Source organism: Mustela erminea, chromosome 16 (assembly GCF_009829155.1).
Source record: "Mustela erminea isolate mMusErm1 chromosome 16, mMusErm1.Pri, whole genome shotgun sequence".
Classification (NCBI taxonomy): domain Eukaryota; kingdom Metazoa; phylum Chordata; class Mammalia; order Carnivora; family Mustelidae; genus Mustela; species Mustela erminea.
This window is the reverse complement of record NC_045629.1, coordinates 76,694,590-76,717,029: the sequence shown is the minus strand read 5'-3', so window position 1 is coordinate 76,717,029 and position 22,440 is coordinate 76,694,590. Positions and strand designations below refer to the sequence as shown.

Sequence of the window (22,440 nt, the reverse complement as noted above, 5' to 3'; positions counted from 1 at the left end):
TGAGCTGATGGGGTGAACAGAATGAACGCGATTCAGTGGGAGCGAGGATTTCAGCGGAGAGATGATGCAACAAGACAGGGGCATGGAGTGAGAGTCGCTGGGAGCCGCTCCCTGGGTCGTCAGGGACTCACCCCTGAAGGCAGTTAAATCGGGTTGGGGAGCTAAGATCTTGAGACTTGGAGGAAGTAGGGAGTCGCCCACCGGGGATGTCAGGGTGTGGCGCGATGGGAGTCAAGAAACTCTGAGACCGAGATGGGGCCCTTGGGTCACACAGAGACACACAGCACATGCTCACGCGCGAGCACACGGACTCATCCCCAGGGCACACGACCACTGCACACGCGGAGGCCTTGGCCTTCCGGGGGAGGAAGGCGACCGCGCAGCCGAACCGCAGCCAGAGCTCGGAGGCCCCTCCCCGCCGCGCCCCTACAAAGGCTTGCGCAACAGGCGGCGGCTCCTGCGGGCGCCCGGCGCGCTCAGCCTCCCCCCGGCCGGTCCCCGCGAGCTGGCGGGAGCGGGAAGAGCGCCGGGGAGGAGGGAGCGGCAAGGGGTGTGTCCCCGCGGTGTGCGGGTTCCGGAAGGCCGGGGCGGGGCGAGCGCGGGGCGGGGCCGCGGCCGCGGCGCCTATAAAGTCGCCCGCCGTCCGGGCATAAACAAACCCCGTCGGGCTCCCAGCTTGGTCTACGGGGCGCACGCCCGTCCTCGCCGCTCTGCCCCGCGCTCGCTGGCCGCCGCGCCCCAGCCCAGCTCCGACTCCTTTTGCTTTTCTCTCTATACCTTAGGTAAGCCCGACACCCTCCTCGTGCCGGGCAGGGCGGGATCGATAACCCCGCGCCCGCAGCTGCGGCTTCTGGACCGCTCTTTGTGGCCCCCAGAGCTGCAAGTGCGTGGCGACCCTGCGGCGAGGGCGCGCGGAGGGGCTTTGGGGCGGGGCCGCCGCTGGAATGGGGGGTGGGTTTCAATGAGCGAAGAGGAGGGAGGGGGAAAAAAAAAAAAAAAACAGGTCCCTGCTCACCTTCCCCCAAGTGGGAAAGTGGGATCTTGGGTTCCGGGGAGGGGTGGAGAGCCGGCCTGGGCACACCTTCGTCGCGCTTCCCAGCGCCACCCGGAGTCACAGCTGGCGCCGCAGGCCTGAGAGCGCACTGGAAGTGGGAGCCGGAGGAGGGCCTGGGAGAGTGCGTGTGCGCGCGCGCGCGTGTTGGGGTGGGGTGCATTCTCCGAGTGGGGTGTCTGGGGAAGGAGAGTGTGAGCGCGCGTGTGTGGAAAGGAGGTGAGTGTGGGAGAGCGGCGAGCTGAGGCTGGAGAAAGGGGCGTGGGTGTGTCCGGTTTCCCGACGGAGCTCTGAACCGATGTGCCTGTGAGGGGCGGGGGCCGATTCAGCCTCGAAGCCAGGGTGGGGTGTGTGCGTGCGTGCGTGTGTGCTGGCGGGCGGGGGGGTTGGGAGGGAGGGTCTGAGTGTGTCACAGTGCGTGCCAGACGCGCGGGAGCGAGTGTTGGCCAGGACCGCTGGGCAGGGTGCGTCCCCGGAGGTGGCCCGGGGTTGGCGCTGTGGTGGCACCGAAGAGGCGGCCTGGTCCAGAGGGGTCGTGTGGGCAAGGGGCGGCCCAGCGCCGGCCAAGGCTGCGAGTGGCGTCATTTTCGCCTCCGCCCACCTCCCTGGCCCGGTCCCCCTGCGTTCGGGGACCGCCTCTACTGCCCCCGTGAGGGAAGAACAGCTGGAATTACTCCGACGTTCCTGGGAGATCCGCGGCCTCTGATTCAGCCTGGGGCGGGGAGCGCAGGGCGTGTGGAGAGTGGTGGGCTGGGGGTGAAGGCGCTGTCACCACTTCTGTCACTTGAGTGGCTGAAGCTGGGATTTAGTGAGTCTTTTCCTTCACCGTCCCCCGACACGCCCCCCCTCCCAGCCACTCTGTCGCCTGTGTTGTCAGATGTCCCTGTGGGTCAGGGCAGCACCCATATGTGTCTGGAAAGGGGAGGTGCCTGGCAGCCAGTGGGGGAGGGAAATCTGGTTGGGGAAGGTTCAGGCTCAGATCTTCGAGTGTTCCAGGCCCTTCAGTTCTTTGCTTCCTTTAAGTAACTGGGAAAAGGTTGAAGATTCAGAGTTCAGCCCTTGGCCGCACGGGAGAGCATTATTCTCTTTGTGATGTCCATTGGCCATACTTACTGTTCTCAGCCACCTCCGATGAGCCAAATATCGAAATACAAACTGCTCTTGCTATGAAAATGCAGTTCGAAGACAAGCTCACCAGCCCCTCCTCCTGTACGGAAAATGCTAGGTTTTTACTGATTTTCACAGATACGAATTGAAATAAGCAAGGTAGAGTGCAAGTTCCAGCCCTTGCCTTCAAGGGGCTCACCCATTCAGGGGGAGAAATGCAGGCAAAGTGGGTAAGTGCTGGTGTGGCCCGGGGTGGGGGTCCAAGGTATGGCGAGGTAGAGGTGATCAGGAAGTGTTGGGGAACTGTGAGGAACGGTGTCCGCTGAACTGTGACCTCTTTGTTTTGTGGGACCTTGTCCCCCACAAGAGGGTGAGTTGGAAGGCTTCCCTAGCCCTGCCCTGTAACCTGGTACCTGGCCCAGGAGTTCAGATACATGCATTGAATGAATTGAATGGCTCCTTTCCTCTGTCCCATTCCCCTGTAATCACTTGGGTAGAGTCCCAAGCAGGCAGTTGACCTTCGGGGTGGTGGTGTTTGACTTGGCTTTCCAGGGAGACCTTCCAGCACCTCTTGGGATCTTCCCTCCCCAGAGCAAGAGTCTTCCGGAGCAAGGAGCAAATCTAAGACTACCAAAAGTCGGTCTGATAATTTGGGATGGAATCAGGAACTCAACACATGTTCCTGATTCTGTATCTTCCATTTTACAGAGTGAAACTGAGGCCCAGAGACAGGGTATGACTTACCAAGGCTGAGCCAGCGCTGGAACTTGGCGCTCCAGACCCCTCTGGTTGCTATTGAAGGTGGTGAAAGGGGTTCTTGGTCTTGATTGTTGCCCCTCTCATAGCTGACATTGGGTCTTCATTGCATTTCCTGGTGAGGAAACTTTCCAGGAGGAATGTGGTGATTATTTATTTATTTAGTGTCAGTCACATGTTCTTGAGAACTTAGCAGAAATCAGTCCAGTGAGCAGGAGGAGCTGTAGCCCGGCTGAGGGATGGTTGACTGGATTCTGGCTGCCCCCTCCAGGTTGGACTTAGATCCGAATAGAGCTGGGGACTCCCTCCACCAGGCTCACAGAAAGCTCCTGGTCTGGGCTTGCCTTGGCATGGATGTCGAAGAAGGGTTGTGTTGTGTGTTTTTGGTGGCCCAAAGCTGCTGTTCTTCCTTGGGACCCAGCTCCAGAGAATCCCATCCAAGGCGTGACTCAAAGTCCCTGTGCCTCAGAAAGGAAGCCAGGATGATGAGTCAGCATCTAAGACTCTGGCTGGGAGAGGGCAGGGAGGGGCAGGACAGTCTTCCTAGTCAGCTGCTGCATCCCTCCTAACCCCCGTCCTCCTGGCCAGAGCGCGGCCTGATCTGTATTGGCTCCATTGAGTAGATGGGGCAAATGAGGCTGAGAGAGTCGGAAAGATTGGCCCATGGCCACGTGGCGAAAGGTGGGAGAACCAGACTTTGAACCCAGAGAGGCAGACACCCAAGCCTTTGTTCCTTTTCATGACAACATGTTGGGATGACTGGAAAAAACTGGAATGAAAGAAAAGTCCAGAGATGTGATGAGGAGTGCAGTGCCTCAGTTTCCTCTCCAGTAAAATGCAAATAACAGACACTGTCTCATGGGGACATATAAATATTAATGAATTAATCCGTAGAAAGAGCAGAGAACAGTGCCTGGCACGTGGGAGCAACCATGTAGGTGTTGGCTGTCAGTGATTCCCACAGATTACATTTCTCAAGGCATTCCTTGGCGATCAGTTTCAGGGACTTGTGTCCTAAGCCTGCCCATGTGGGTGAAAGTGCCTGCAGGGACTGAACTCATGTTTTGAGTTCAAGAACTTCTTGAAGTTCTTCCAAAAGAACTAAGCTGATGCAGACAGCATAAGAATGTAATGCGAATGTTGTCTGAAATGCAGATTTCCAGGCCCAGTAAGTCTGGGAGGCCCCGGGAATCTGCACCATCTCCAAGCCGCCTGGGCTGGATTAAGGGTGGGGTGTCGTGAAGGCTGGTGGAGTTGAGGCCATCTGCTCCAGAATGACTGCGGAGAGGGAAAGGAAAGGAGAGGCCAGAGCAGCCCATACTTCTGTACCTCCCTACCCTGGTGCTCTGTAAGCCCCGCTTACCTGGCCAAGGAGCCTTGATGTTTCGGCTCATCACCTCATTCAGCTGAGATACGTGACATTACTGCCATTTCTCAGGTCAGTGAACTGAGGCACGGGCAGATGACCTGCTTGTCTATAATCAAGTGAGTGGGGTCCTGTTCTAGGTGGACCATCCTGGTGGTGTCAAGGTCCTCCAGACCCTTCTGGACCTGTCTTTGAAGCATGAACTTGGTTTCCTGGATTCATTTCATGTGCCCATTTCATGTGTGGCAGTTCCTACCTGCCTGATCCCAGGCCTTGCCTTTCTGCTTTTCTTTCTCCTTCCATTTGGAGACAAGAGATGGACGGAAGGTAGTGTGTGCTACAGAGGTAGAGGTGAGTTCTCTGATGCCCTCTTGGCCTCCTGCCATGGCAGCCCAGGCTGGCTGGAGGTGGGTGTTCTGAGAGATGGGATGTGCTCCCCTTGGGGAAGGTCTGTGCAGGCTCTGTGTCTGGGCTTTTCCAGTCCTGCTGAGGTGGTGGGAGCTGAGGCTCGTTAGTGTCTGCAGGCCTTGAATGGCCTGGTCAGGAGTTCTATCTTTTTTTTTTTTTTTTAAAGATTTTATTTATTTATTTGACAGAGAGAGATCACAGGTAGGCAGAGAGGCAGGCAGAGAGAGAGGAGGAAGCAGGCTCCCTGCTGAGCAGAGAGCCCGATGCGGGGCTCGATCCCAGGACCCTGAGATCATGACCTGAGCCAGAGGCAGCGGCTTAACCCACTGAGCCACCCAGGCGCCCAGGAGTTCTATCTTTTACTTTATAGTTTTTCTTCTCTGAAATCTGTAGAAACCTCAATACAAGTGTGAATCTTACATCCACGTGCAGCCTTCCTTGAAGGGGTAGATGGGGACCAGAGCTCTAGGCTGTTCCCATCTCAATCCCAGCTCCACGCCCTTGGCTTTGAGAAGATTCTCTACAGCTCTTTGGGCACCGCCCAAAGGTCCACAGTTCCCCGGCCGGGAACCCTGGCCGCCTCTCCTCTGTCCTTAACAAGCATTGAACTGGCCTCCTTTCTCCAGGAAGCTGTCGCTGGCTTTCCCTTCCAGGCCGGCATGCTGGTGTGTGTGCCCTCCTTGGATCATTCTGGACTGAGTCTCTGTTTACCCTGTTCCTGTGGACCCTGAGGGCCTGGCACTTAGTAGGCACTCAGCGTTGGTCAGAAGAAACCCTCTGTTTATGAAGCAAATAACTTGGGCCATCCTGTGTAGGAAAGATCGGAAGACCATCCAGAGTGTGGAAACAGCGAGACCATTTTGAGCAAGGATCCTGTCAATGTGGCAACCGTCCCATCTCTGGGACAAAGGGTTTTGTAGGAGGAATCTGTTTCCGTGTCCTGTGCCAACACTGGCTCTGTTTGTGGGCTTTTGATATCTCACAGACCAGCTAGGGTAGCTCATGCTTGTCCTGCAGATTTGCAGACGAATCCTTGAATCCCACCAGTGTCCTCCTTCAGACTTCCATTATTCTGCTTGTCCTCTGGATGGTCTTCTCTCTGCCAAACCATGGATCGGGCTGCCAAGACTCCACTGAGAAGCTTCAGGAAGATCCCTGGGTCATGTTACAGAGAGGGGGTGGGTGGTGATGGATTGCCAGCCCTTCCCTCTTCCTGCTCTGTGTCCCAGACCCCCTGGCTAGTTCTGTGCTCTGGTTGAACACAGGCCGTCCTATTTTAGCTCCAGCCCTGTAAGCTGGGGTTAGCCTTTTTCTGGAAGATTCCTTTTTCTTTCTTTTGGCATCAAGCAGTTTCTTGAATGCTGCTGAGCAGGCCCCATGCAAAGCGGGAAGGGGACACTCTAGAAATTTCTAGTCTGATGTCCCCTCTGCTTGGCATTTTTACCATTTTATTGACTTTGAGAACCCTGTTCTTCGACTTCGTTCCCCTAAACTGGGGGACTTTCATGAAAGTCCAGTTCTTCTAGGTTCTTCCATATTGTTTACTAGCTCAATTACATAAGAAAAACATGGCCATTTAAGACCACCAACTTCTAAATCTCCCTAGAGCCTTGAGTTTCAAAAGATCTAGAGAGAACCATGAACTACCTTACAGCTTGACATCACAATCTCCTTGGCCAAAAAAGAAGACACTGCCTCTATCTACAGTAAGAAAGGGGTAGCCAAGGCATACCCCAAGGCTGCTTTCCTTGAGGTTCATATGGACGTGGGGCTGTTCTGGAAGCTTCGGGGATTGCAGTATCCAGGGATGTCGCTATGTCCAACAGCAGCAGCACACATTGATTTCCACCCCACCCCCTGCTACCCCCTTTTCAATTCTGTTCCATAAAGAGCCCAGTGTGCTGGAAAGAACACCACTTTCATGTGGCTTTGAAACCGGGTGTGTTACGGAGGGGACAAAATCTGGGCCAGTTGCTGACGATCACAATCGATGCAAGCTTGTCAACAAAGCCTCCTGGCCTGCCTTTCCCTCTGCTCCACTAGAGGTGACCAGGAGGATGCCGTCTGTCCGCCCCTGCTCTCCATGCGTGCCCTTACATTGAAGGAGTGGGTCTTGGCCTTTCGGAAGTCATGTGGACCTTTGCTTTTGTGCCTTGGGTTACCCATCTGGAAGCTGGGCTGATGATTCCCACCTTCTGTCGGGGACCTCCACGGGGCACAAATAGAACAAGGCGATGACCACTTTCTCCAAGTGTCAAAACTGCTGAAGGCATCTTGCCGGCGCCTGGGTAGCTCCGTGAAGTGTCTGTCTCTTGACCTCGGCTCAGTTTTGATTTCATGGTGGTGAGTTTGAGGCCACATTGAGTGCCATGTTCTGAATGGAACCTACTCAAAAAAAAAAAAAAAAAAAAAGAAAAGGTGGAGGGGAGCTAAAAACACAGCCTTTCTGGGCATTATGAAGGAAAGTAGGAAAGTCTAGGACAGGGACTCTGTCCAGAGCCTAAGCCTAGGCGTGGGGGCCCTGCAGGACTGCGAGGTGGAGGGGAAGCCCGTGACTCCCTGAGCTGACCTCACACAGGAAGAGCCTCCTGGCCACAGGCAGCTTGTCTTTAGAACTTAAGAACATCCCACCTGGACGAAGGGTGGGCGCCCAGTATAGACCAAGCCAGTTGCACAGTCAGCTTTCTCCTTAAAGGTTTCTTGAACCTGGGCTAGCTTGAGGCTAGGGTGACTTGGGGCACATTTCTTCACTGCTCTGTGTCTCAGTTACCCTATCTGTCACATGGTGGACATGATGGTGCCCGCCTCTGGGTCCTGAGAAGCTCTGAGGCAGTATGGAATTCAGAGTCTAGTAAACACTGGGGACGTTGTCCCGGTGCTGTTTGTCATGGTGTGTCTGTGTCTGTGGCCACTTGGGCCAGGCTGGGTGGATCCGGGCAGGACCCTTGTGGCCTTTGGGTAAAGCACGTTCCCATCTCAGCAGCCTTCGTCCCCACGTTTGTCATGGACCGTGTGATGTCCCTAGGGCACACACAGTCTGGTTCGCAAGTGGGGAAGCTGAGGACCCCAGAGAGGGGCTGAATGACTTGGTCAAGGTCACATGGCGGCAGAGTGACTGGCTTTCTGTGCCCTGCTGACTCCTCAGCCAGGGCTGCTGCTGCTGCATCAAGTCTTTTGAGAGTCACAGGCTCTGAGTGTCCCTGGTCCCCGTGACTGGTTAACCGTTTTCTGGGTCTCACATGACCCAGCATACCTCAGTCTCCTGCCCTCCCAGATCCCCAGGGTCATGGTCTTCCCTTCTCTGGGCAAATGCCAGTCTTGGCTTCCCTTGGAACCCAGGAGGTCCAGCTAATTGCTAACTGTCTCCTGAGTCTGCTGAACCGGAAAGGTGCTCGCCCAGCTGCCCTTGGGCCCTCGTTACTCATTCACCGACATGGCTAATGGAAGAAAGACCCCCGTGGTGGTGCGCTGGGTCCGATCGCGGAAAACCCACGTGGGGCTTGCTGAACTTGAGTGCCCCCTCCTTGCTGGGTTGATTTGGGGACTCATGGCGTATAAAACCCAGGGTGTGTCCTCACAGATGTCCCTGGATCTCTGGGGCCACCAGGAAGGGGGAGTGCACTGATGAGTCAAGCAGTCAAGCAGCCACCCCCTTATCCACGGTTTCGGCTCCCCACAGGCAACCAGGGTCAGAGGCAAATGACCCTCCCTCTGACATGTCCTCAGAAGGTGGACAGTAGCCTACCACCATGACACACGCCTGCATCGTGCCCCTCACTCCATCTGGTCCTGTGGGCACGTCGCCTCACAGCGACGACACCCTTCCAGGAGGGGTGAGCTCGGCACAGTAAGACCCTTCAAGAGTCGGAGCTCGCAGTCACATAGCTTTTGTTACAGTATATCGTTAGAATCACTGTACTTTATTAGGAGGTATCGATAATACTGTGCCTTTGACACGGGTGCGTGTATACAGGAGAATGGTGCGCATAGTGTTCAGGGCGTCCCCTGGGGATCTTGGGATGTATCCCCAATGGCTAAGGCAGGGAGACTGTGCTATGTGCCAGATTGTGTTCTAGTCTTCAAGCCACGCTGCTGCTTGCTGGGAGCAGGAGTTGTACCCGTTTCACAGATGCACAAACTAAGGCCATGAGGCTGGGGAACTTGGCAGGGATTACAGAGCTAATAAATGACGACGCTCAGGCTGACCCTCCAGTCTTCCGCCAGCTCCTGGTGACTGTCCCCTTGTCCCCTTGTCCACCATGGTTTTCCCCTGAATTCCTTCTGGGGAGGGCCTGTGGGAGAGGAGGACGTGGTGCTGTGAACTGGTCTGGCAGCTGGTGTGCTGCCCCAGAGCTGGTTTTCGGCCCTGATTTGGGGTCTTGGCCGGAGATCTGTCCTGATCTGATTCCATGTCTGTGCTTTCTGGGGACACAGTGGGCAGACGCTGCCTACCCATCGTCATGCTGGCTGGGGCCAGAGGCCTAGAGTTCGGACACCCGGGCTCCCACCTAGTGCCCTGTATGTCCTTGCCCTGTCACCCTCTTCTAGAAAAGATCACCTTGGCCCTTTGGGACCTGATGTTCTGTGTTGGGACTCTCCAGGAGGTGGCAGAGGGGCAGGGACTGGCATGCAGTGCTGGGCCTTAAGCTTGGGGATAGAACCTGCTGAGACATGTGGGGCCTCAGATGGCCTGGGGGCACCAGGCAGAGCACCCCAAACCAGGTGACCCCACCGGTGTCCCTCCCTCCTGGTGAAGGAAATCAGAGTCGCCTGCAAAGCGGCGTGAGCTGCTGGACCTGCTTCCTTGAACGGGCCATAGGGTCTCGCTGCTGTGGGTTTGAAACCTGTAGCAAAAGCTTTTTAAGGAAAAGTGTGGTGAAGAAGTTGACGATGCAGCAGAGGCCTCTGCATCCGGGCCAGTCTGTCCGCACCGGTACTGTGCCATTCCAGGCCGGTCCCTCCACCCCTGGGGCTGCAGGCGAAGTGATGGTGGTGGTGGTGGGGGACATGTGGGACTCTGAGTCTGGGAGAGTGTGGCCTTGCGGGGAGACGGGCAGCCATGATGGGGGTCGGGGGTGGGGTGAGCCGGACTGCGAGCTCGGTGGGGCAGGGCTGGCTGTGCTCATGACATTGCCCCTGACCCATCACACAGTAGGGCCTTGTCAGCAAAACTTACGGGAACTGTCACACTTCGCTTGGTCCTGGGCACGGGAGAAGCGAGTACAGAAAACAGTTTCTGAACGAATCATTGTTTCAAAGCCCACTCTCCTGGGACTCAAAGGGTGTTTGAGGGTGGGCACAGAGGCACAGGGCAGCAGGGACCCATGGTAGGAGGTGGGGTGGAGGGGGAGGTTCGGGGGGGCTGCCAGGGGGCATTGGGTCCTATTCTCTGTGTTACCCAATACATGCCAGCTTTTTTTTTTTTTTTTGGCTTTTTTGTAAATCTGTTTTATAAGATTTCTTTAGGCAAACAGGTTCTAAATAAAAGTTTGCAAGGTGTTCTGAGTCAGGCAAAGGAAAACGGGGTGCGGGCTGGCCTTGGGCTGGCCCGAGTCAGCAGAATTGTGTTGGAAGCAGTCACCTGTCTTTCTGCCCCTGGCAGACTGACCGCCTGCGGTCAGTGACAGTAGGGGGGCATGCCCCAGGGGCAGAGAGCACCTCAGCAGCCCGGGTGTGGGCAGCCGTGGTTGGTGCAGGGCAGTGACCTGGCACAGCCCTGCCGGGAAACTCGTATTCACAAGTACAGTTGGCCGTGGACCCGCGGCACCCTCACCTTCCCCGGGGACATGTAGTACGGAAGCTTCTTCTGCTTTATCCCAATCTCCCCACAGACTTCAGAGTCCCCAGGGCCCTATGAATATTTCTCCATCTAGACCTGGGTGTCTCAGCCTGGGTGCTGTTAACAGCTGAGGCGGGACAGTCGTGCCGCGGGGGCCGTCCTGTGCAACACGGGGTTGCTGAGCAGCGTGTCTGACCCCCACCCACGAGACACCAGCAACGTATCCGGGCCGTGACCATCAGAAACATCTCCAGACATTGGTAATGTCCTCTGGGGGTACCGAATCACTTCTTTGTCTGGAGAATCACTTGGCGGGGGTTTTCGGGGGCCTCACCGGAACCTCTCCGGAGTCCCCAGGGGCTCCAGGGAAGCAGTGATTCTTGAGTATTTGATCTTCAAGACAGACTGGCCAGTTCTTGGACCTGCTGCCTGGCGTGGACTGGGAAGCTGAGTTGTAGGAAGGAAAAGGAGGGAGTGGGGGAAGGAGGCTGCCCCGGGAGCACATCTAGGAACCCGGGAGGGCTGGGATGAAGCTCTTTCCTGTTCTGAAGGAGAATGAGGGAGCCGGTCCAGTGGAGGCTGAGGTTCTGATGAGATCCCAGTATCAGAAAGCCACAAACCACGCTGGGCTGAACGCAGGCGTGTGCTGGAGTCCCGGGGCATGGGGACTGTTTCAAGTCCTCGCTCCTGTGGTGTAGTGATGATTTAAGACTGAATTTAAACACAGACGTGGCTGTTAGACTGCATCAGACCTGTTCATGTAATCAACAAGCGAGTTGTGGTCCGACTTGGGGACGAGGTAGGTAGCTCCCAGTCCTGGGGAGCTTGCAGGTGGGGCTGCCCTGCGTGTAGGAGCCTGTGGAATGGGAAGGGTGGCATTGCCAGAACCCGGGGCTTCTGGAAGGCTCCTTAGGCTGTGTAGGCGAAGGTGTCCCACGGGCCAGGGTCTCGGGACCACGAACACGCTGAGTTAGCAAAGCCGACAGATTTCTCCCTTTCATGCCTCCTGCCTCCGAACTGGCGGCTGCCCAGGAATGCTCACAAACATAAAACCGACTTTGTTTTCAGAATGTTCTCGAGCATAGACTCCAAAGCCTGCATAAAGGCATTCTTGTGGGGCTGGTTATCTGCTGGGGATAATCGTGCTGGGGCCCCAGACCAGAGCATCCCCGGGGGATCTGCCCACAGAATGCCATATGTTGGCACAGGGGGTGGGTTCAGGGTGACCTCTGAGAGGTGCCTCACGATGAAGATTCTCACGGGTTCTAAGAGTGGGTCTTCAGAGGAACCCTCGTTAAATAGCTTTCGCTCTCTCGGCCCCCTTGTGTCTCCGGAGTGCTGGGCCACGTGTCACTGCCCAGAGCTTGCTCCGGGGACAGCTGAGGAGTCCAGAACTCTCCTGCTGAGCTCTGTAGGGGTCCCTTCCTGATCCTTCTGTACCTCCCCATGTTAGAGCCAATCAGAGCCTTCTCCGGCCCACTCTGCTCCCTCAGCCGGCTCCGTCCTGCTTCCCCCTCACTGCTGCCCCCACCCCTGCTCCCCATCCTTGATCTCACCCTCCCCGTTCCCTGCCCCCTCGCCCCACACCTGCTCTCCCACTCCTGCCCCCACCCTGCCCCCACCCTGCCCAACCCCCCTCTGACCTTCCATCGCCCCCCCCATTCTCCCACACCCTCTTTCCCACTCCCTGCTGCCTTGAAAGCCTTTTCTCCTTCAAAGTCCCTCTGAACGTCGAGTCCTGTAGACCCGTGGAGATGGAGGTGTTCCTGGCCTGGCCCCGTCCTCACCAGCACGGAGCAGAGAGCCCTGCACGCCGGCGGACATGGAGGTGTCCGGGCGGCGCAGCCCACTGTTAGGACTAGTTGGAGAATGAAAGGGGACGAAGCTCGCGCCCGGCCTTCATACGGGGAACCTCCCCTGACGCTCCATCCCCTTTTGGTCGTCAGCCTGGGGCTGCCGGACTTAGGATCAGTGATGCGGGTCCTACCCAAATGCAGCAAGATATCATCCGATTTTTGCTTTGGGTGCCCTTGCCTGAGGAGACACCCCAAAATAGTGCTTAGACCAACATCTGCGAGCTCACTGCCTACACTTTCAGCAGCAACATAGGTCCTATAGTCAACACCGTTGTCCTCACTTGGAGACCTGCCGTGGTGATCATTTTGTAATGGATAAAAATACCGGTCACCCTCCAGAAACAAATGTCTCCGGAAAGGAACATCATACCGCATGCCAGTTACAAGTTAATGAAAAGAACGCCATGAGAAATGCCCTGGGTGAGACGGGGGGGCCTGGGGGCTGTGGGCGAGGACCCGGCTTGGAGTGTCAGTCCATCCCTTTCCCTAGAAAGGCAGTTGTGTCCTCGAGCCTTGGTTTCCCTGCCCGCCCCCGATGCAGGAGTGGTGGCATGGAGCGGGGGGTGGGGGTTGCTTGTGACTGTGATGTGCTGGGTGGATGGTGTGAGCCACTGGGCAGAGGGGGGCTCATTCCGTGGCCTCAGATTTGCTTCCTTTGGGCAACGTCTGTGAGCAGGAAGGGCTGACCCATGGCCTTCGTTTCTTTGCCAGGTGACAGCAGGGACATGTCTCGGGAGATGCAGGACGTGGACCTCGCTGAGGTGAAGCCTTTGGTGGAGAAAGGGGAGGTGAGTGGAGACGCTCCTGGCTACATCCGCTCCCATGCACGCTCGTACGTGGACATCGGTGGGCATACAGTACAGACACGTGTGTGTGCCTGCGTGGATACGCACTTGCATCTGTCCCCTGCTTCCTAGTGTCCAAGACTGCAGAAGGACAAGAGGTACCTTGATGTTTCACATCAAGGAGGCCTCCCTGTTGGAAACAGAAGCCCATGTCCTCCAGCTTGGGCTGGCACGGTCCATCCTGGGCCGGAAAAGCCGTTCCATTTGCACAGTTGACGCTGTGCTCTAATTTACGTTCGCCTCCCTGTCCTCCCAAGCTCTGTAACTGCCTGGGATGATACATCTTTTTAAGGATACAAGGCTCAGGCTCAAAATGAAGTTATGCTAAGGCCAAGTAAAGGCTTTCAAAAATAATAATTAACACTCACCAGCCATGTCTTGCATGCCAGTTCCTGGGCTGTATTTCATGGTTATCATGGGCTGACCGACAGGATAGACTAGGATGAGTTGATGCTAGGTTCTATGATCGTTCCCATCTTACAGAAGGGAAAGGGGAGTCTTGGAAAGTTCATGTGTCCTCCGTCACATAATTGCAGAGTGTGGGGCATGGAGCCAAACCCAGGCCAGTTGCTTTGGGTGAATGGCCTGTTCCTTTGGTATTTTCATGACTTTGCATGTGGCTGCTGTGTCTTAGGTCCATTATTTCGTAGATTTTTTGTTACGAATGTGTGAGGCCATCGCCTCTCCCCCCATTTTGCAGAGACAGACATTGGTCTGTATTGGGAAGGGAATCACCCAAGATCATCCAGAAGGAGGAAGAGAAGCCAGGCCCAGGGAAAGCTGCAGACTCCTTGCTACCATTCTGCCTCGGGGGTCTGCAGATATTTTCTGTAAAGAGCCAAACAGTGAATACCTCAGGCTTTGCACGCCGTTCCGTCTTTCATAACAACTGAGCTCTGCCATTACAGCATGAAAGCGGCCATAGACAGTTTGTGAGCAAATGGACTTGTTTGTAAAACTTTTATTGACAAAAATAGAGGAGGACTGTCATTTGCTGGTCCCTGCCGTCTCTACACATGCTCCAAATCCATTTCCTCTTCCATCGGGGGTCTGTGATGGAGGCTTTAAAAGGAAGCAAACCAACCAACCCACCCTTGGTCATACAGAGACATAGCAACATGGGTCTAATTTTTCCCTTTTAAAAAGCCATATGGGGCACCTGGGTGGCTCAGTGGGTTAAGCCACTGCCTTCTGCTCAGGTCATGATCTCAGGGTCCTGGGATCGAGTCCCGCATTGGGCTCTCTGCTCAGCAGGGAGCCTGCTTCCCTTCCTCTTTCTCTGCCTGCCTCTCTGCCTACTTGTGATCTCTCTCTGTCAAATAAATAAATAAAATGTTTAAAAAAAAAAAGCCATATGAAATAGTAGAGCACACCTTGCCTTTACTCATGTAACGAACTCTCTTGGAGACCTTTCCAGCAAGGGTCCACAGGACATTTTCCCTTCCAGTTTCCCAGCGTCCCCCAGAGTTGGTTGGACCAATGCCTTGTCTGTGGATATGTGGGTCTTCCCAACCTTTTGCCATTCCCAGTAACGCTGCAGGGTACTTGCATCATTTGGACCTTGGACCTGCGTCATCCGTATACGTGCAGGTGCAACGCTGGGATAAATTCTCAGGGGTGGCATCTCTGGGTCCAGGTCTAACTGCATTTCTACACACGGTCTTTATACTTTCCAGGCAGCCTACTGGTATCTTGGGAAAATTTTATTTTCGAAACCAACATCTAGGAGGTTATCACTTGCAGGTGGCACGTCTATCTCAAAGTGAATATTTGCCTTTTCTTCCAAGGTTTTGATGGAAGGAAACCTTCTAGTTCCTTTGATTGACTCAGCAGAGTGTTTTTAATTAGACTTGCTCGGGGAAGCTCTTTCTGATACCTCTTCTCAATCTGGATGGCCATGGCGCTCTTGGTGACACTTCGCGGGGTTGTACAGAATGGCTTTTCCAGCCCCCTCCCACCGACACACACGTACACAGAGTGGGCGTTGGCCACATCTGCTTATACCTTAACCCCGCCCAGGGTGTGTGAAGCCCATTTAATCTCCAGCAGCGGGGCGCCTGTTACAATCGGGTCTTGCCGCTCTGGCTCTCCCAAGGGGTTTCCCTCTGTATTTCCTTCCCCTCATTTGCATTTTGCTCTGCTGAGCTGTCTTAGTGTTTAACTATAGGGTCTGGAAGGAGTTTCATTTTCAGAGGGTTTTGGACTCCCATCTCTAGGCCAGAAAGAAAACGCATCTCCTGGGAAAGTTGCAGTCCCTTCTCAGGGCCATGTTCTCTCTGTTCCCCAGGGGACTGGGACCCCTGATGATGGGGTAACCATGGAAGATACTGAAGGACAGTGACATGGTCAGGTTTGAGTTTAAAAGTGTAACTTGTGGGTAGAGGCAGGGAAACTACTTAATAGCCTGTTACATTCCTGTATCTCTCAAGCTTGTGGCCCGCTTAGACCTTCAGATCTTTTTTGATCAAGTGTATTGTCAAAAAGGATCTGGCTAATGTGTCTACTTTTTTGCTGGACTGTTCTTCCTTGAGATGAAAAGGAAAGTCTCTCTTTGTGAGAAATTGGAGAGGTCCCACGGAGGAGGGATGGTCAGGATAGACTCAGGGCTTGGAGAGACCCGGGTGTTCCAACATTATTTTTTTTTTTCCCCAGGAAACTGACAGAACTGACTTATCTCATCTCTGTTTCTCTCCACAGACCATCACCGGCCTCCTGCAAGAGTTTGATGTTCAGGCAAGTGAGAGGGTGTGGCCGCCCTTCCCCCTCCCCTGTTCTGTTTTCTCTCTTTCCTTCTTTCTGTTGGTTGAAGATCTTTGTTCGGACACTAGGGGCAAGGGGAGGGAAGGAAGTTGCGTCACCGGGTTCTCCACACTCAGCTCTTTCTCCCCAGAGAGAAACTGGTTTGATCGCTGGTCGAAGAAGCAAGAGCCCATCTCTCCCTAGGAAGGCAGGAAGGGGTTGTTGGGCTGTGGGGCATATGCGGGAGGGACATGGGGGAGAAGTTGGGTGGGCTTGGGACCCGGTGATGGGAGGAAGCCGAGCAAGGCTTGATGTTCTTGGCTCTGCTTGGGAAAGTGAGCCCTTCTCTGTGGTCTCCTGGCTCCATCCCTGCTCAGGGTTGGCGCGGGCGAGGGGGGTGTGTCTGGAGCTTTTTCCAAGAACAAGTTTTCAGGAGAGCAGGCTGACTGGTCTTGGCAGAGGGAAGGGTCAGAACCTCAGGAACTGGAAGCCCTGGACTCATTATCTCAAAGCTGGCATGGGCCTCACGTTGGGGTGGGGGAACCCTGATGGGAGGTGTCCTGGGCAGTGCTGGGTCAGTAGCACACCCTGTCTACTAACTCTTCTGCATGAAATTTACTGCCCTAACCATTTTTAAATGTAAGCTCCGGGGGCACTAACAACATTTCTGGTGTTGTGCAACCATCACAGCTGTCCAGCTCCAGAACTCTTCATCTTGCAAAACTTAAACTCGAACCCCGGTAGACACAGATTCCCCACTGTCTCCTCCCCGCAGCCCCGGTCACCGCCGTTCTGCTTCTGTCTCTGCATCTGGCTGCTCTGTATGGCTCATGTAAGGGGTATGCTGCTGAGTTTTGTTGTCTTGTCATTAGCTTCTTCTGCTTCACGCCACGTCCTCGGGGTGTGTCTGTGCTGCAGCAGGTGTCAGGCAGGATTCCCTTCTCTTCTAAGGCTGAATACTGTCCGTTGTAGGTGTTATGGACCATGTTTTGTTTATTCGCTCATTGGTCAGGGGCGACTTGGGCTCCTTCCACGTTTTGGCGATTGTGTGGAATGCTGTTGGGAGCATGGGCGTGCAAATGTCTGTTCGTGCAATGCACCCCTGCTTTCATTTCTTTGGGGTGCACCCCCAGACGGAGAATGGTTGGATCATGTGATTATCGTAGATTTTTAAAAGTTTGGTTCTGGATTTGGAGAAACCTTGAAAGCATCGTTTATTTGTTTCCCGGGAAGATAATTCCTCGTGTTTGTGTCTTTTTTGGTAGTGTGCAAACCACTGTTAGATGCTGTGATTTCCAGGCACTGATAGCCAGTAGAACAGAGAACAGCACCTCCGGCCCCACCTACCAGCCCAGGTTACCACCTGACTTTAAGGTCGCCCAGGCTGCGGTGGGTGGGATGCTGTACCTTCAGGACATCAGCAAAGGGAAGTCCTGGCCTGGGGCTGGGAGAGAGAGGGTGAGATTCCCCCCCAACCCATCATGCACCAGGCTGGGTTGGGCCCTCGCAGTTAATCCCAGAGCTGTCCTGTGAGGTGGGAGCATTTTTCTGATGTGCCTCCCTTTGTTCCTTTCACAAATGCCTGCTTTGTGCCTGGCATTGTCTTAGGTGCTGGGGACACAGTGGGGGGTGTGACAGGCGGTGATCCTTGTTTTCAGGAACTTAAATTCCAAACTCCTACCTCAGCACTGCCGAGCCCTGAACACATGCCAGGCATGGCTCTGAGCGCAGAGGGGCGAGCTCACCATGGTCCCTCTCACCGTGGTGCGGAGGGAGAGCCCAAAGCACAGAGAGATTGAGTAGCTTGCCTGGAGCCTCAGGGGTGGAAAAGGGTCTGAACTCAGCCGGTGCGTTTCCAGAGCGCCTGTTGGAAACCATTTCTTCTGAGTTTGCTCCGAGTCGGGGGAACCAGTCAAACATGCTGGCGCCAGCTCCTGGAAGGGCTTTGAGGACATCAGCTCCCCCTCCCACGGTGGGGTGCTATCCAGGAAGGCTGTTGGAGGCGGTGACATTGAGCTGAGACAGGTATGATAGATGGAGCCAGTCATGTGATGAGCAGAAGCTTAGGGACCCATCATCCCACACAGAGGCTCCTCTGGCTTGGTTCCCGAGCCTTCTGAGGGTTCCCTGACATCTTCTCTAAGTGAATAGGTGCGATCTTTCCTGTGAATCCGTATCGGGGCTGAATCAGGGTGCGGAGTAATACTCTGTCAAGGTTGTTTGCAAAAGTATCTCTTTGTATAAAACTATACTAATACGGATTTGGCTCCTAGACCTGGTTGACTCATGGTGTTTATGAAAGTTTCCATCAGATTTCCAGCAGTCTCCGAAATCGTGGGTGTGGGTTGCTGTGGGGCATTCCCTCTGAAGCTGCACGGCCCTGTGAGGCTTTCCGTATCCTAAAGAGTTACCGACCACGGGCCAGAGGTGGAGAAGGACAGAACCGTGCTTCTGTGCCCCAGGGAGGGACTCACCAGCCGACCCTGACCTCAGACTTCACACGGGGCTCTGGCAAAGGGTCTCCTGCCTGCTGCAGATTTCATTGGCCTCAGATGAGCCAGGCCAGTGCCCAGGGCTTCCCAGGCACTCTTGCTGACTCTTCTGGGACTTGTCCTATCATCCCTCCTTGGCAGATCGGGAAACTGAGGCTTTCCAGCAGGTGTGAAGGGGCCCCACTGAACCCAGTCTGACCCTGACCCTTTCTCTCTGCTGTGATGCCTTACAGTGGTGATGGGCCTGGGAGGGCCGGTGGGGGCTAAAAGCCAGCATATCTTGGCAGCTCCGGTTGTAAGCCAACCTGGCTGGGCAAATACTCTGGACAGTACTTTGGAGGGGGTGAATGTTTAAACCCCGAGGGTGAGCCGATGCAGGACTCACAGCGGGTGTGCCCTCGTGGCGAACTGCTTTCATCTGTTCATTTAGTTCGTTCCTTGATGCTCATGAAAACGGGGGCCCTGGCTGGGCAGTTCCTTGGGGGCCAAGTTTAAGGAGTCTGAGCAGCCTCCCTGCATGGATCCCACGGCAGCCCATGGTATTTCTGGGAAAATATTTGGTGCTTCAGCATTTTGACTAACTTAGGCAGACTCTTTGTTCTTTTCCCAGAGTAGTCAAGATTTCTTTTCCCCCTGAATCAAAACACACCGTAGCCCAGATCTCAGCAGTCAGAAGCTGCTGGAGGGTCTGCGGCATAAGCCTCAGGGCTGCCTGCCCTAGGAGAGAGCTCCTTGGGGGAGAGCCCGCTGCCTGGACACAGGCTTTGTGGCCTCGCCTCTTCCCGGCTGACATCACCTTAGGCTGGGCACTTAGTTTGGGGCTTGGCTGATGTTTTGGGGCAAATTGATTGGTTCCCAGCCTTGAACGTTGTGACGTACTCTCGGGACCTTTCTTTGCCTGCCTTTCCTGGCGACCCTCTGGGATCCTCAGAGTACAGGGCTGGGTGAGCTACTGGGCTGAGGTGCCTTGGCTGTAGCATGGGTGCAGTTCGATCTGATTTTGCAGAGAAGGTTTTGGCATCAGGAACTAGGCTGTTGTGTTTGCAAATTGGATGAGTAGGGTAGGTGGAAATATTTTGGGTTCCAGCTTGCTTTCTTTGGCTAGACTCACAGAATCCAAGAATATCAGACCTGGCAGATGCTTTATGAGCTGGCCCTTCCCTCTCCGCTCCAGGTGGGGAGGCTTCCTGGAAGGCCACTAACGGGAGGGGGGAGAGGGGCGAAGGGAGCGAATGCATTATTTGCATTCCTGCTTACTGTCGGAGGCCGTTCGTGCCAGGTGGGAATGTTACCCTCTTTTGCAGATGAGAAATCAGTCTGGAGATGTAAAGAAATGCACCAAAGGGTGCTGTCAAGATAACCCTCAGTGACCCACGGGACTCTGAGATAGGAGATCATCACGGGAGTCCTGATAACTGATGTCCTGAGCACTAACCATACCCCGGAAATAGTTCTGGCCTCTTCTGTGTGGTGTCCTTAACCCTCACACCAGGCCTTCAGGTGACGGCTTAGTGCACCCGTGTTTTATAGTGGACAAGGCCCAGAGAAGGTTGAAGGGATTTGCCCCGTGTTGCCCTGTGATGAAATAGATGACCAAGCCTGACCCAGTGCCCATGTCTGGAGCCAAAGTCAAAGTCCCTATAACCAGTTGCGGGGAGAGGGTGGCAGGGTTACAACCACTGCCCCTCACTCCAACACTCCAGAGGTGGGACACTTGGCTCTGGCCCCAAATGGCCTCCCTGTTAGATTTGCTGTTTCTCATTCCTTCCACCTGGATCTTCAGTTATTCAGGTGGTTTGATCTGATTTGGTGTCCGTGGGAATCTGCGTCTGTGTGATCATCAGGGCTCCCTGGGCAGGGAGCTGATGTCCCCCGCTGGGCCTCTGGGTGTGGAGCAGCAGGGGCCATGGCACAGGAGGCAGTGAGCAGCGTCCCCTGGGGTCTGGCTCCCACTTCTTAGCTCTGTCTGAGCCTGGCAGAGGGTGACGGTGTTGGGAGAGGTGATTTTCCCCCCATTTTTTGGAAGCAGATCAGCTTCTAGGGAAAATGGAAACAGTGACCTTTTACTAATTTTCTTTCTTTGCACACAGTTGCTTCTTGTGTTCATGCTCCCTGACTGAAGGTGGGCAGAACTCAGAGGCTTGGAAATCCTCAACCCACCATTTCCCATCCCTGCCTTCCCCAGCCCCACCTCCCAGCCCGGCCACTGGGGCTTAGAGCCAAGCCGGAGTGACAGATGGCAGAAGTGCTCCTCTGGGTCACGGAGATGGCTTGCTGCTTCTCTCCTCTGGGGGTTTCCTGGGAGTGCCCTTTGTGGGGAGGGGGGCGGTGGGCCAGCAGAGGGGTGCCTCACCTGCCAAGCACCCCCGTGGTGGGGCTCAGCTCTCCCTAGGTCTAGGCTCACAGTATAGACATCCATGTCCTGGAGTCCCAGGGCAGGTCCAGTGGACAGAAGCCGGTTGTCTTTGCCGGCTGTGTGTCCTTGGCCGGTGGCTTGACCTCCCAGGGGCTTAGTCTTCTGATCTGTAATCTGGGGGAGGATCACTACTCCCAGGGGTGTCGTGAACATGATAAACACAGCGTGGGATGCAGCACACAAGCCTCCCTCTTCTGCTCCGTGGGTGGGCGGACGGCCGTTGCTCCTCCTTTTTCTCTGATCCGACAAGACTTCCCTCCTAACTCACTCTTCCCTGGAGAATTGCGGTCTTTGGTGTGGGCTCCAGCTTCACTCTGTATTCCCAGGCTGACACCGTCTGCCCGCAACAGCTGGTTTCCTGACTCTGTAGCTTTTCTTTTCCCTGATGTGATGACAGCATTCTGCTGGGCCTCCTTGAGGTCGTGTCTTCCGAGGGGGCCCAGTGTGCCTCCTACAACCTGGGGCTTGGCTGGCAATCTGGGCGTGGGGGGCCCAGGGGCCTGTCCTGAACCTTGCCTCTGCTACCTGCAGGTGCGTGTGCTGAGGTGCACAGATGCTGGCTTTTTCCGTCTGTGAAATGGCTGTTACTGTGTTTGCTCAGTAAACAGATGACTGTCCTTACAGGCAGATCATCTGTGTTTCTTGCACACACGCGCCCCTCCCCAGCATCTTCCACTCTTCACCTGCTTCTTACTTAATGGAAAGGTGGTCAGTGGCCTAGCCAGCGGTGCCCCTTCCCCAGCGGTGCCCCTTCCCCGCTGTGGGCACTGGAGATGAACCAGGAGGATGGGGGCAGGGCAGTCCCCTGCCATTTCCTCTTGAGCTTCTGTGGTCATGATTTGCCTTTTCTTGCCTCAACAAAGCTTGACTTCATGCTATGTCTGACTAGCCCAAATCGGTTTTCTTTGCCTATTTGTTGTTCCAGAGAGTGCCCTCCACCCTTGGCTGTGCCTTGACCAAGGATTGCTAGACTTCAGGGAGGGGCAGCCCAGTGCGCCAGCTGACTTAGCGTCTGGCTAAGTGTGTCATCCCTTAGAGTCTAGATGATTCTGTGTCTCCCCGGGGCCAGCTGGGAAGGAGAGGATTAGGGAGGGAGGTGGTGGCAGCTGGTCTCAGAGCACCCCTGGATCACTCAACCAGTTGACTTAAGCCATTGGGACCCCCTTGTGGCTTCACACTGATTATCTCTGGGACAAGCATCTGCGACAGCCAGCATGGAGCCAAAGGCTGCCTTTTCTAGAACACTTTGCAGCGTATCCCATGGGGAGCAGCCCCAAGAGCAGGTGGACTCCTTACTGCCCTCAGCTGACAGCTGAGGAATTCCCACACTAGTCTGGTAATTTGCCCAAGGGCACATGGGGAATGTATCATTAAGATTTGTATTCCTCAACACACACTGCTCTCAACAAGGAAATGTTTGCTATTCTGCTGAGTTGGAAGATCTGTGAAGTCACCCAGTCCCCGACTCCTTCCAGCTTCCTGCTCTGTCTTCTCTAGCATACAGTTTATGTCCTCATGCTCATAAGATGGCTGCCGAACCTCCAACCATCTCATTCACATTCCAGGAAGGAAGCAGGCAGAGGGGTGAAAGGGAAAAAAAAAAAAATCAAAAGGCCAAGTTTGAC

General features: G+C 55.0%; 1 protein-coding gene across 1 annotated transcript in view; it reads left to right on the top strand.

Moving 5' to 3' along the window:
* The first annotated feature begins 606 nt into the window (after positions 1-606).
* NDRG1 (N-myc downstream regulated 1) overlaps positions 607-22,440 on the top strand; it is a 53,562-nt gene continuing 31,728 nt past the window's right edge. Inside the window, exons 1-3 of the mRNA XM_032315612.1 lie at positions 607-782; positions 13,035-13,111; positions 15,866-15,901. Of these exons, the coding sequence (XP_032171503.1) occupies positions 13,049-13,111; positions 15,866-15,901 (99 nt within the window). The 5' untranslated portion in view covers positions 607-782; positions 13,035-13,048. The remainder of the gene's footprint in view (positions 783-13,034; positions 13,112-15,865; positions 15,902-22,440) is intronic.